Genomic DNA, 13,013 nt, shown 5'->3' on the forward strand with positions numbered 1-13,013 from the left:
ATCCCTCCTCATCCTTTTAATGTCTATAACCTCTATAGTGATGTGCCTTTTTTCATTCTTGGTTTGGTAATTCTGTGTCTTCTCTTTTTATTAATTAGTCTAGTAAGAGGTTTATCCATTTTATTGATCTTTTCAAATTACCAATGTTTGGTTCCTTTAGTACTGATTTCCTGGTCAGATGTCCTTAGCCATTTCAAGCAGATAGGAGGTCCCACACTTTACTGTTGGCAGATCTTTAAATCTTAGTGGATTTCATACCTGCTTGTGCTGCATGTAGAAGACTCTGAATGGTGTAATAGGTGATTTCAGCTACAGTATCCATATAGTAGGTGCTGTAGTGGTTTGGTACACATTTCTACAGCATTTTTAGTGTAAGCCAAAGAATAATGACAGGGAATTCTGATTAAGGGATATCATCGTCATTTCTAGGAGGATCCAATAGCTAGATCTCCAAAACTTAGCAAATAAAATAAGCAAAAGTCCAACAGGATATATACTGGGTACAGTTTACCCACTTCTGCCGTGGATGAGACAATTACTATTGCCCTTCCCTCCTTGCAGGAACTGGTTGTTTGTAGACTTCAGGTTACTTGGTTACCTGGAGATTTGTGACCCTCCACTCCAGTATGTTCTAAAAAAAATAGAACTATTGTTTATCCAGCCTTTTATTATTAGGATAGGAGTAACAAACATGCTTTACAGCCTTCTGTGTCCTCTGGAAGCAGAAGTCCCTGACCAGTGCATTTTCACATAACAGAGAAAATGTAATCGCTGTGGTTTCAGATTACATAATACAACTAAACTTGATGAGCTTTGGTGTATCAGCAAAGAAGAATAACAACAGTATTTGTAAGAGCTGTTGGAGTGCTCTTCCCTTTTCCAACTTACATATGTGTGTATATTGAATTTTCTTAATTCAAACCAACATAGCACAAAAGGAAGAAGGAAGAGAGGGACTCAGGACATGGGGAGCACTGGAAACTACATAGAACTGACTGCTCTTGCCATGGTACCCAACTCATCACCCTGTTGGTTGCCTGAAGTTTCTGCCATCTCCGTATGTAGAGCACATTTAGCATTGTTTCCACATTTCTATGGCGGATTCTCCCTGTGTGTCCTACATAGGGCTTTTATCTTTTGTTGAGGACTTCAGCCTCTTGTTTGTTTTTCATAGTTGCTTGTCCACTATTCTTTAGCTAGTTTTTGAACTCAAGCAATAGAATACATTTATTTATGAGAGGGGACCCCCAAAAAGCCAGAATTATCTTTTGGATGGTAGTAATACATTACCCTTGTAATACAGGCTTCCCCACTAGATAAGTGTTCTAGGAACCCATCAGCATCAGTGTACCAGCTAGCATAGTTGTGAGAGACTGCATTTGACTTCAGTGAATTTTTTATTTTTGTGGAGATTCTTTCAATGCATTTGCCCATTTCATGACGGCTGACTTACATGAACAACATGCCCACGAACACATTGAGTGTTCAGCAGTTTTTGGCCCAAACCAATGTGACCCTCATGCCCCACCCTCCCTATTCACCCAGTCTTGCCCAGAGCAACTTTTTGTTGTTGTTTTCTCAGATGAAAAAAGTCCCCAAAGGGAAACATTTTGCTAACATGGAAGAGGTGAAACAAAAAATGACAAAAGCACTAAAAGTCATCAAAATTGATGAGTTTAAAAAGTGTTTTGAACCGTGTGCTGTGGCTCACCCCTTAATCTCAGCACTTTGGGAGGCAGAGATGAGAGGATCGCCTGAGCCCAGCAGGGCAAGGCTGCGGTGGCCGTAAGCATGCCACTGCACTCCAGCCTGGGCGAAAGAGTGAGACTCCGACTCAGAAAAATTAAAAAATAGAAAGTGTTTTGAGCAGTGGAAAAATTGTTTCAGTAGGTGTATAGCGTGAGTACTTTGAAAGTGACTGATGTGTAAATATATAAGAATAAATACACAATTTTCTTATACATTCCAGATTTTTTGGGATCTCCCTCATATTTGTGTCTTTTCTATCATTTTACGGATTCAGGGCTGAGAGAGTATTGCTGTTTCTGTTTAGTCCACCATTCCCAACAGAGAAATATTTTTTAGTGATCAAAGTCAAGGTCCACAATGAAGATAAAATGGCATAAATCTTTATACATTGAACTATATGGCAGCAAAATACAAAAGGTGCAAACATTATTCAGAATGAAGAGAATAACAGTCACGGAGAATATTTTTAAATATTGCTCAGAATTTAACTGAGAAGATGGATAACTTCTATTATAAAGGATTTTAATTAGAATAACACTAATAACAGGCTTAATTATATGTATTTCTAACATAGAATACACATTTTGCTTTTATGCCTATGGAACATTAACAAACTGATTTTACACTTGGCCACAACGAGAATCTCAGCGTATTCCAAAGGTAGCATTCAATGTGCCTCATTCTCTTACCTAATAAAAATGTCAAATCAATGACAATAGCTAGAAATATTTAAAATGAAAATGTTTTTCTAAATTCTTGGTTCAAAAGAAGTAAAAATAAATCATAGATTATTCCGATCTTAACACAGATGACAATTCTATTAGGATTCTTCAGAGAAACAGAACCAATAGGATATACTTATGAGGAAGTTTATTATGGGAATTGGCTCATGTGATTATGGAGGCTGAGAAGTCCTACAATATGCTGTCTGCAAGCTGGAGACCCTGGAAAACGTGTGGTGTGATTCAGTCTGAGTCCAGAGGTCTAAGAACTGTCAGAGGTGGGAGGAAGGGGTGGCACTGGTGTTAAGTCTTAGAGTCTGGAAGAAGGCCCAAGAACCAGGAGCTCTAATGTCTAAGGGCAGGAAAAGAGCGATGTCCCAGCTCAAGAAGAGAGAGAGAAAGAATTCACCCTTCGTCCGCCTTTTCGTTCTATTCAGGTCCTCAACAGATTGGATGCTGCCTGCCCACGTTTGCGAGGGCGGATCTTCTTTACTCTGTCTACTGGTTCAAGTGCTAATCTGTCCCAGAAATAATATTTTACCAGGTATCTGGGCATCTCTTAACCCACTCAAGTTGACTAAAAGTAACCTTCGCAACCATGCTTCATATTAAAACCTGTGGAAGCAGCCCAAACCATGCTCAGGAAAATTAAAAGCTTAATGCTTTTTCCTTTTAGTCTCATATCTTTTTATTGTGGTATGATTTGCATAAAATAATGCACAGATCCTAAGTTTATTGTTCAATGAGTTTGACATGGAACCACTCTCCCAATCACAATGTAGAAACTTCTGTCACTCTAAGACATTCCCCTTTTTACAGCTTGAGTCAGTCTCACTCTGTCCTCCAGGCTGCAGTGCAGTGGCTCGCTCATGGCCACCCCAGCATCAACCTGCTAGGCTCAGCCGATCCTTCCGCCTCAGCCTTCTAAGTAGCTGAAACTACAGGCATGTGCTACCATGCCCAACTAATTTTTAGATATATTGTAGAGACAAGGTCTCACCAAGTTGCCCAGGCATCTCAAATCCCTGGGCTTAGGCAATCCTCTTGCCTCAGCCTCCCAGAAAGTGCTGGGATTACAGGGTTGAGCCACCACGCCTGGCCAGTATGTGCTGTTTTATGTCTAGCTTCTGTTGTTTAAATGTTTTTGAGATTTATCCATACATGTATTCGTAGTTTATTCTTTTTTATTCTTGAGTTTTTCTGTTTTTCTTGCATAACTCCACTCTCCTATAGATGGCCATTTAAATTATTTCCGGTTTTTTACTGTTACGAGTAAAAGTGTTATAAACTCTCTTATACAGATCTTTTTGGGCAAAAGAATAGCCTGATTATAGGGTAGATATATGTTTATAAGAAACTGACAAATGCTCCGGGCACAGTGACTCATACCTGTGATCCCAGCACTTTGGGAGGTGGAAGCAAGAGGATTGCCTGAGCACAGGGTTTCAAGACCAGCCTGGGCATCTTGGCGAGACCTTGTCTCTACAATAAATTTAATACTTAGCTGGGTGTGGTGGCATGCACTTGTGGTTCCCGCTACTTGGATGGTTGAGGTGGAAGGATCCACCTGTGCCCATCAGGTCAAGGCTGCGGTGACTGTGAGCGTGCCACTGCACTCCAGCCTGGGCAACAAGAGTGAAACTCCAATTCAAATAAAAAGAGAAACTGACAAATGGTTTAGTAAAGTGGTTGTACCATTTGACACTCTCATAAGTAACATGAGAGATGTGTCCTCACCAACATGGAGAAGGGTCATCATTTTTTTTAGTGTTCGCTGTTTTTGTGCATATAAAGTGATACATCTTTGTGGTTTTAATTTGCATAAAACTCTAATGCAAATTATGCTATGGCTGTTACTTCTGGATTCTAATCATGACTTCTGCGGTTACTACTAGCTGTGTGACCTAGGTAAAGTCACTAAGTTTAATTGCCTCATCTCCAAGACAGGACTAACATTTATCCTATAAAGTTAATGTGAAAAGAATGACTTATGAATGATAAAAGATATGTACAGATACATTCTGTGATTCCTGGCACATAGTAGGATCTCAGAAACTGATAACTGGTATCTACTTGTGGGGTACATTAATTTTGGGCAGTAAGCAGTCATTTAGACCAGTGCTCAGCAAGCTATGCCCAGGGCTTCCTGGTTTTATAAATTGCATTTTTCTGGAACATAGCCACTCCTATTTCATTCTGTAATGGTGGAGCTAAGGATTTGCAACAGAGATCCCATGGCCTGCAAAGCAAAAAATGCTTCCGCCATTTACAAAAAGAAAAAGAAAACTTGTTGAGCCTTGATTTAGACCACTGAGACTATAAATTATAATTTGTTAAATGGTTCTCCTATATTGAAATGCTAAACCTGTGTCTAGCCTAGCATACCACCGTTAACGTACCTGTTTAAATCTGGTCCTGTCTAGGTTTGATTTTCATGTTTAAAGGTTATATGTACATTTAAGAACACTTTGGAATCAGTTATTTTGGAAACAAATGGCCTAGTGTCTTTGAAGACACTACTGCCAAATAGTAACTTGCAAATACGTTTGTCTATTTTTTCTACATTAAGGGTAAAGTAGCATTTGTTAAGAGGTCATAACATTAGAGCTTGAAAGAAAAGTGCATAAATACCTCCAGGTTTGATTGGTAAGACTTTCTTGGGTATGCTTTAATTCTTAGGGCATGTCGAATAAATTATGCCTGTTAACCAGGGCAGTGTCATTCTGCCCATTTTGTTTCTTTAGGCAGCCCATGGGGGACAGGCATCTCTAATGAAAATATCTGATAGCACCTTGAAGTCTGTGCCAGGCACCTCACAACTCTCAAAGCCTGGAACCACAATGCTGAGAGTAGCAGGAGGGGTTATCACAACTGCCACTTCCCCAGCTATGGCCCTCTCAGCAAATGGTCCTGCACAACAGGTGAGAATTTGCTTGTCAGTAGAAAATCATAATGAAATCCGAAAGTAGGGCAAACATAAAAAAGATCTTCAGCAGGCATACTGGTGGACCTTTTCAAAAAATTGAAATAATTGCTTTTTAAAAAAAAAATTGAAATATAATTCACATACCATAAAATTCATCATTTTGTAGTGTACAATTTGTGGTTTTTGTCATAGTCACAGAGTTGTACAGCTATCATTGTCATCTAATCCCAAAACATTTTTATTACCCTATAACCATTAGTGGTCACTCCTCATTCCCTCCTTCCTGCAGCTCTAGGCACCCACTAATCTACTTTCTCTGTGGATTTGCCTATTCTAGACATTTCGTATAAATGTAGTCATTTAACATATGGCCTTTTGCATCTGCTTCTTTTGCTTAGCCTGACTTTTCAAGGTTCACCAGAGTTGTAGCATGCATTGATACTGCATTCCTTATGGCTGAATAAAACCCAGTTTTAGGGATATACCACATTTTGTTTATCCATTCATTGACGGACACTTGGGTTGTTTTCTACTTTATGATGATTATGAATAATGCTATGAACATTTATGTACAAGTTTTTGTATAAGCATGATTTTTGTTTCTCTTGGCTATATACCTAAGAATGGAATTGTTGGATCATATGATAACTGTATGTTTAGCATTTTGAGGAACTGCCAAACAGTTTTCCCAAGTGGCTGTGCCATTTTACATTCCCACAAACAACAATATGCGTGTTCTAATTTTTCCATATCTTCACCAACACTTATTCTTGTCCATTTTTAAAAAAATTATAGCCACCTTAGTGGATATGAAGTAGTATCTCATTGTGGTTTTGATTTGCAATTTCCTATTGGCCATTTGTTTGGCTTTTTATTATTGAATTGTATGAGTACTCTATATATTCTAGATAAAAGTCTCATCAGATTTGCAAAAGTTTTCTCCCACTCTGAGCTGTCTTTTCACCTTCCTAATGGTATCTTTTTTTTTTTTTTTTTTTTTTGAGTACTGTTGCCCGGCTGCAGTACAGTGGCATGATTATGATGGTCACAATTCACAGCAGCCTCGACCTCCTGGGCTCAGGCAAGCCTTCCACCTCAGTATCCTGAATAGCTGGAACTACAGGTGTGTACTACCACACCTGGCTAATTTTTTTTTTTTTTAAGTAGAGACAAGGTTTTGCTATGTTGCACAGGCTGATCTTGAACTCCTAGGCCCAAGCAATCCACTCGCCTCAGCCTCCCAAAGTGCTGGGATTACCGGTGTGAGTCTCTGTGAATGGCCTTGGTGGTATCCTTTGGACCACAGGTTTTTAATTTTGATAAAATCCCAATTTATCTATTTTTCTTTTATTGCTTGTTCTTTTGATATCATATCCATTGCCTAATCCTAGGTCACAAAATTTAAGCCTGTATTTTCTTCCAAGAGTTAAAATTTTAGGTTTTTAAGTTTCAGTTTTATTGTTTTAGATTTCAAATCTATTTCGAGTTAATTTTTGTATATGGTATGAGGGAGGAGCCAAGCTTCATTCTTTTGTATGTAAATATCCAGTTGGCCCAGCAACATTTGTTGAAAGACTATTTCTTCTCTGAATTGCCTTGGAACCCCATAGACTTCTATGATCTGACTTGGCTTCTCAAGCTTCATCTCCCGTGGCTTCCCCTCACATGCCTGTTCACGCGTCAGATCACTCAGCTTTGCAGTTCCTTGGACATAGTATGTTCGTTCACGCCTCTTTAACTTTCTGTATACTCTCTTCTGACAAGAAACACTCTTTCTTCTATTTCTCTGTCTCGAATCTTAAAGATTCTCCTAAAGTATCCTATGTTTTGCCTGAAGCTTTTTCTAGTACCCTTCCTTTTCTGTCCCTCGGCAGAAACCGTAACTTTCTCTCACTTGTACTGGTGGCATTTACCTGTGCCTGCTATAGCATTGTTCACACCTTGGCTACCATTTCCTTGGTGACTTTTATCTCTGAGCCCTAGCATTTACTACTGTGCCTGCCATGTAGTAGATGTTTGTTGAATGAAGTGACTGATTTTAAAACACTGTAGTGAGGCTGGGCGTGGTGGCTCAGCCTGTAATTTCAGCACTTTGGGATGCCGAGGCGAGAGGTTTGCCTGAGCCCGGGGGTTTGAGACCAGCGTGGGCAACTTGATAACACCTCATCTCTACAATAAATTACAAAAACTTGCTAGGTGTGGTGGCATGTGCCTGTAGTTTCAGCTACTTGGAAGGCTGAGATGATGGAAAGATTGCCTGAGTCCAGCAGGTGAAGGTTGCGGTCACTGTGAGCATGCCGCTGCACTCCAACCTGGGTGATGAGTGAGACTCCAACTCAAAAAAAAAACAAAAACACACACATACACACACCCACAAAAAACATTGTAGTAAGTTCTTACTAAAAAGCTCATTGTATTCCATTTTTACATTCTAAAAATATGTCTTTCTACCTTTTTTATGTTGAAATAGCCTAATGATACAACAGGTGGTGAATTTTTTTTTTTTAAAATATGATAACCCTGTGATACTCTCTCTGTTTTAAATTTTTTAATTTTCTTGGTCCATGAAACCTAAAAGTATAGGAGTCACTGAACTAGAGAAGCAATCTTCTTAAAATGGCATGACATTTAATAGGTAGTATATAACACCTAAAAGATATTATTTCTTGAGTGTGCTAAGCTGTATGGCAATCATTGTCTTAAGTTCCACAGCTTTCTAATTTCTTTATTCCTGGCCCTGTGGGTGAGCAGTCCGAAGGAATAGCTCCCAGTTCATCAACTACTGTCAGTTCTGTAATGAAAACTTCTGGGCAGCAGCAAGTGTGTATGGGCCAGGCCACCATGGGAACCTGCAAAGCGGCCACCCCCACTGTCGTCAGTGCCACGTCCCTGGTGTCTGCACCAAACCCCATCTCTGGGAAAGCCACAGTATCAGGTGAGTTGTATCATAATATCATGTCTCTCTCATTTCTCTCTTTGGGCTACAGAGTTTTTAAATTTATTTTTATTTTATTATTTTTTTGAATTGGAATCTCACTCTGTCGCCCAGACTGGAGTGCAGTGGCACTCTTACAGTCACCCAGCCTTGACCTGTTGGGCTCAGACGATCCTTCTGCCTCAGCCTTCCAAGTAGCTGGAACTATAAGTGCATGCCACCACACCCAGCTAATTTTTTAATTTATTGTGGAGATAAGTTTTCACCAGGTTGCCCAGTCAAGTCTCGAACCCCTGGGCTCAGGCAGTCCTCTCGCCTCCACCTCCCAAAGTGCGGGGATTACAGGTGTGAGCCATCGTGCCCTGCCAGATGGGCTACAATATTTTTAAGAAATACTTTGTATAATAAAGTGTTAAAAATAATTAACCTGGCTGGGAATAGTGGCTCAGGTCTATAATCCTGGCACTTTGGGAGGTTGAAGCAGGAGGGTTTCTTAAAGTCAGGATTTCAAAACCAGCCTTGGCAACATAGTGAGGCCCCATCTCTATACAAAATATATAAAAAATAATAATTGACCCAGCAGTATTTTTCTTTTTGAGTTGGAGTCTTACTCTGTCACCCAGACTGGAGTGCAGTGGCCCTTCCCGGCCACCGCAGCCTCAACCTGCTGGGCTCCAGTGATCCTTCCACCTCAGCCTTCCAAGTAGCTGGAACTACAGGCGTGTGCTACCACACCTGGCTAAGTTTTTGATTTATTGTAGAAATGAGATTTCACCAAGTTGGCCCAGGCAGGTCTCGAACCCGCGGGCTCAAGCAGTTCACTCACCTCGGCCTCCCAAAGCGTGGGATTACAGGCTGAGCCACCAAGCCTGGCTAGTATTTTTCATATTGCTGCATTTTAGAAATGTTATTCTTATTTAAAATCTATATATTTTTAAATATTTATAAAGTTTATATTATAGAATATTTATAAAGTTTATATTATAAAGTTTATATTAAATATAAATTTTTAAATATTTATAAAGTTATTCTTATTTAAAATCTATATATTTTTGTCTGAGACTTTAAATGTATCACTTAAAGATTAATATTTGAATTCGTAAATGATAATAAAGCCTTAGCCACTCAGAACCCTGTTGGGTGTTATAGCTGTTTTTATAATGTAATGTTGTAGAGAACCGTGAGTTGGCTCTCCTTGAAGTACCAATCCTTTTTTTTTTTTGAGTCATGATTTCACTCTGTCACCTAAACTAGAGTACAGTAGCATAATCCATAGCTCACTGTAGCCTCGAACTCCTAAGCTCAAGGGATTCTTCCATCCCTTCTGCTCCAGCCTACCAAGTAGCTAGGATTGCAGTCACACCACTACCATGCCCAGCAAAGTTATGGTTTTTTTTAAGACAAGGTTTCACTATGTTGCCCAGGCAAGTCTGGAACTCTTGGCCTCAAGTGATTCTCTGCCTTGGCTTCTCAAAGTGCTGGGATTACAGGCATGAGCCACCATGCCTGACTTTTTTTTTTAAATGATTAATTTTGAATGAAACTCATTATAAAACATATTCCTTTCTTTGCTTTCTTTTAAACGAAATATATAAGATACGCATTAACGTAATGACTTCGAGTCATAATTTTTAACATTAGTTATTATATTGGGTAGTGTTAAGAGTGTATGATTGAGGTCTGGTAGGAGCTTGATATCTTTGTGCTTTCTCTAAATGGCTACAGAAAAGTATTCATTTTACTTCTTTGAGTAACAGAGAGCACAGATCCTGAGGCCACATTGCCTTAGTTGAAATAATTTGCTTCAGTTTCTCAGCTGTAAAATGAGGTTGATGGTATTAAATGAGTTAATATGTAAATGCGTAGAATACTGTCTGGTGTATAGTAGCTGTTATACTCATATAAATAATTGCTGTTATCATCATGTCATCATTTTTGTTGTTAGCCCATAATCCCTTAACTGCATTTTAAAATCCAAAAAGCTGTGAAAACCAAAGACCTTATTTTTTAAAACATATTGTAGGGCACAATTTGACCTCTGTCGACAGCCTGTTTATACTAATTGCTGTGAATATTCATGTGTTTTTCCACAGAATTATTGTGTTTGATTACATGATGCTGTCTCAGAGTCCAGGGAGCTGATAAAATATACAGCTTTGCTTCCCAAACTTAAAAGATCTGTTTTGTTTTTGTTTTTCTATAATATGATATAGACATCTACTTCTGAAAAACACAATAAAAATGTTGCAGCAATGCCAGACTGTTAGAAAATTTTCTAAACACTATTAATTTCTATGTAGTCTTTTTGCTGATTGATAACAACCAGTTTACCAGCTGGCACTGGTCTACAGAAAAAGCTGCATCACTAAGCTTACACACATACACATCCCTCACTACCTTTGGATAAGAGACTATGGATATTGTTGTCATTATTGTTATCACTTTATCACATAGCACCAAAGCAAGCCCCTGTGTCTTGTTTATTGTTTGGATATAAAACAAAAGGTTAAGACTGATGGTATTTTTCCTGTGATTCTCACCTCCCAGTTAAAATTGACCAGGTTTAGCTGAGCATGGTGGCTCAGCCTGTAATCTCAGTGCTTTGGGAGGTGGAGGAGAGGGCATTGTCTGAGCTCAGGGTTCAAGACCAGCCTGGTATGGGGAGCCAGCCCCCCAAAAGAGATTTAGAGGGTCCCTGGAAGGTGGGGCAGCGTCGGCGAATATTCTGGAGAAATAGAAGGGAAGAAAGAGACTGAACTCTGTCTAGTGCAGAAGCCGATTCTGTAGTAGGGATAGATATTTAAAAAGCAAAATGGAGGCATAGATATAAAGAGGAAGAAAGAGAAAGAAAGAAAGTGGACAACTGTTCAGTGAAATGAGCAGAAGCCGTTTATTGGGAACAAACGTGAATCTTGTATCCCAAATTTTCACATGTCAAATCACAAGACTTTCACATGGGCACAAAGCCAGGTAGGTGAGGGGCGTCCCCCACCCACCAGGCGTTTCCTTAGGAATGAGGAAGGGCAACCCCAATCAAATCACAAGAGTTTACATGAACACAAAGCCAGGTGGGTGGAGGGCATCCTCACCCACCAGGCGTTTTCCTTAGGATGAGAAAGGACAATCTTAATCAAATCACAAGAGTTTACATGAACACAAAGCCAGGTGCATGGGGGGGCATCCCCGCCCACCAGGCGTTTCCCCCCAAGCATGAGGAAGGACAATCCCAAAATTATCTCACTGTTCCTTATGCTTGGTTTACGTTCCTCAAAACAACAGTTTTAATATCATAAAATCCTAATTATCAATAACTTCTAAAACTTATGCATACCCAACACCTAATGACTGACTTAAATCCTAATACCTTTCTATTCTGTGCTAACTTTACCCGTACTATAAAAAAACTCTTAATTGTAGGTCAGACCAGTTCCTAAAGAATGTGACCCAGTCCAAAATGGACGCTGGGCCCTTGGGAATGTGGCCCAGCCCAAAGTTCATGCTGGGCCATTTCTGGTAACCCTAGATAACCATCTCATGCTGGAAACAGCTCTCTAAATGTATATACTAATTCTACAAATATATTTTTAAATCTTATAAAGAAGCTTGTATTACGTATAAGGCTCCCAAATGTGATCTGAGTTTGAACTGTGTTAAGTTTAAAGCCGAAACCGCAGTCTGTGAGAAGCAGGAACAATGGATCCCTAGAGTCAGCCATGCCTGTCATATACTCAGAACTTCATGCTTAGATCGTTAAAATCCCTACCAGTGGGTAATGCTAAACAACAAGGAAAGGAGGAGGGAATGGGCCTTCAGCTCCTGAACCAGCCTGGTGGTCTCAGGGTCCGCAGCCTGCCTGGATCCCTAACGCTCAGGCAGGCCTCCACGGCTGGCTCCCAACAGCCTGGGAAACTTGACGAGACATTGTTTCTACAATAAATCAAAAAATTAGCTGGGCATGGTGGCACATGCCTGTAGTTCCAGCTACTTGGAAGGCTGAGGCAGAAGGATCGCTTGGGCCTAGCAGATTGAGGCTGCGTTGGCTGTAAGTGTGCCACTGCACTCTAACCTGGGTGACAGACTCTGACTCAAAAAAAAATAAAATTGACCAGGTTCCAGTGTAGGGACTCTACTGACTGATTCGTTTTATTCGAGGCCCTGTGTTGGGTGCTAGAGTAGAAGTTGTAAAAATGGAAGAAATTCTTACAAGCGGTGAATGGTGTCCCATCTTCCTTTTTCGGTTCAGGTTTTAAGCATGAGTAGATGAAGTCTCCCTGTTGTAAGTTCTAGTTTCCTAAGGTACTGCTGGTAAAACTTTCTGTATAACATTTTCACAAAAGGATCAAACTGTTTCCTGCTGAAAACCAGCAATTTTTAAATTAAGTTTTTCATGTGCATTGTAAACTGTCAGACAAGGTCCTACTGGGTCAGAAGCAGCTGTGAATGAGGGAGAGAGCACATGGGGATGTGGTCAGAACATGCAAGGCCTGTGTGAAGCATAGTAAGGACTTTTTGACTCCAGGGCAAGCCACTGAAGGATTTTCAGCTAGAGAGGAACATGGTCTGCCTTACCTTAGTAGGATTCTAGGGAAAAATTACTTTCAGTCTAGAATTCTCTAGTTAGCGAGATCATTACTGAATGAGGGTAGAGATATTTCTGACAGGCAAAGTTTCAAATGTGTTT

At 39.9% G+C, this 13,013-nt stretch overlaps 1 protein-coding gene across 3 annotated transcripts in view; it reads left to right on the forward strand.

The window, feature by feature from the left end:
* Positions 1–13,013, forward strand: part of YEATS2 (YEATS domain containing 2) — a 94,701-nt gene that overhangs the window by 63,523 nt on the left and 18,165 nt on the right. For all 3 annotated transcript variants that reach the window (XM_021718880.1, XM_021718879.1, XM_021718881.1), the window contains 2 exons: positions 5,216–5,392; positions 8,149–8,332. In XM_021718880.1, coding sequence (XP_021574555.1) covers positions 5,216–5,392; positions 8,149–8,332 — 361 coding nt within the window. The remainder of the gene's footprint in view (positions 1–5,215; positions 5,393–8,148; positions 8,333–13,013) is intronic.

Source organism: Carlito syrichta, unplaced genomic scaffold (genome assembly GCF_000164805.1).
Source record: "Carlito syrichta isolate Samal-C Ts95f unplaced genomic scaffold, Tarsius_syrichta-2.0.1 Scaffold313936, whole genome shotgun sequence".
Taxonomy (NCBI): Eukaryota; Metazoa; Chordata; class Mammalia; order Primates; family Tarsiidae; genus Carlito; species Carlito syrichta.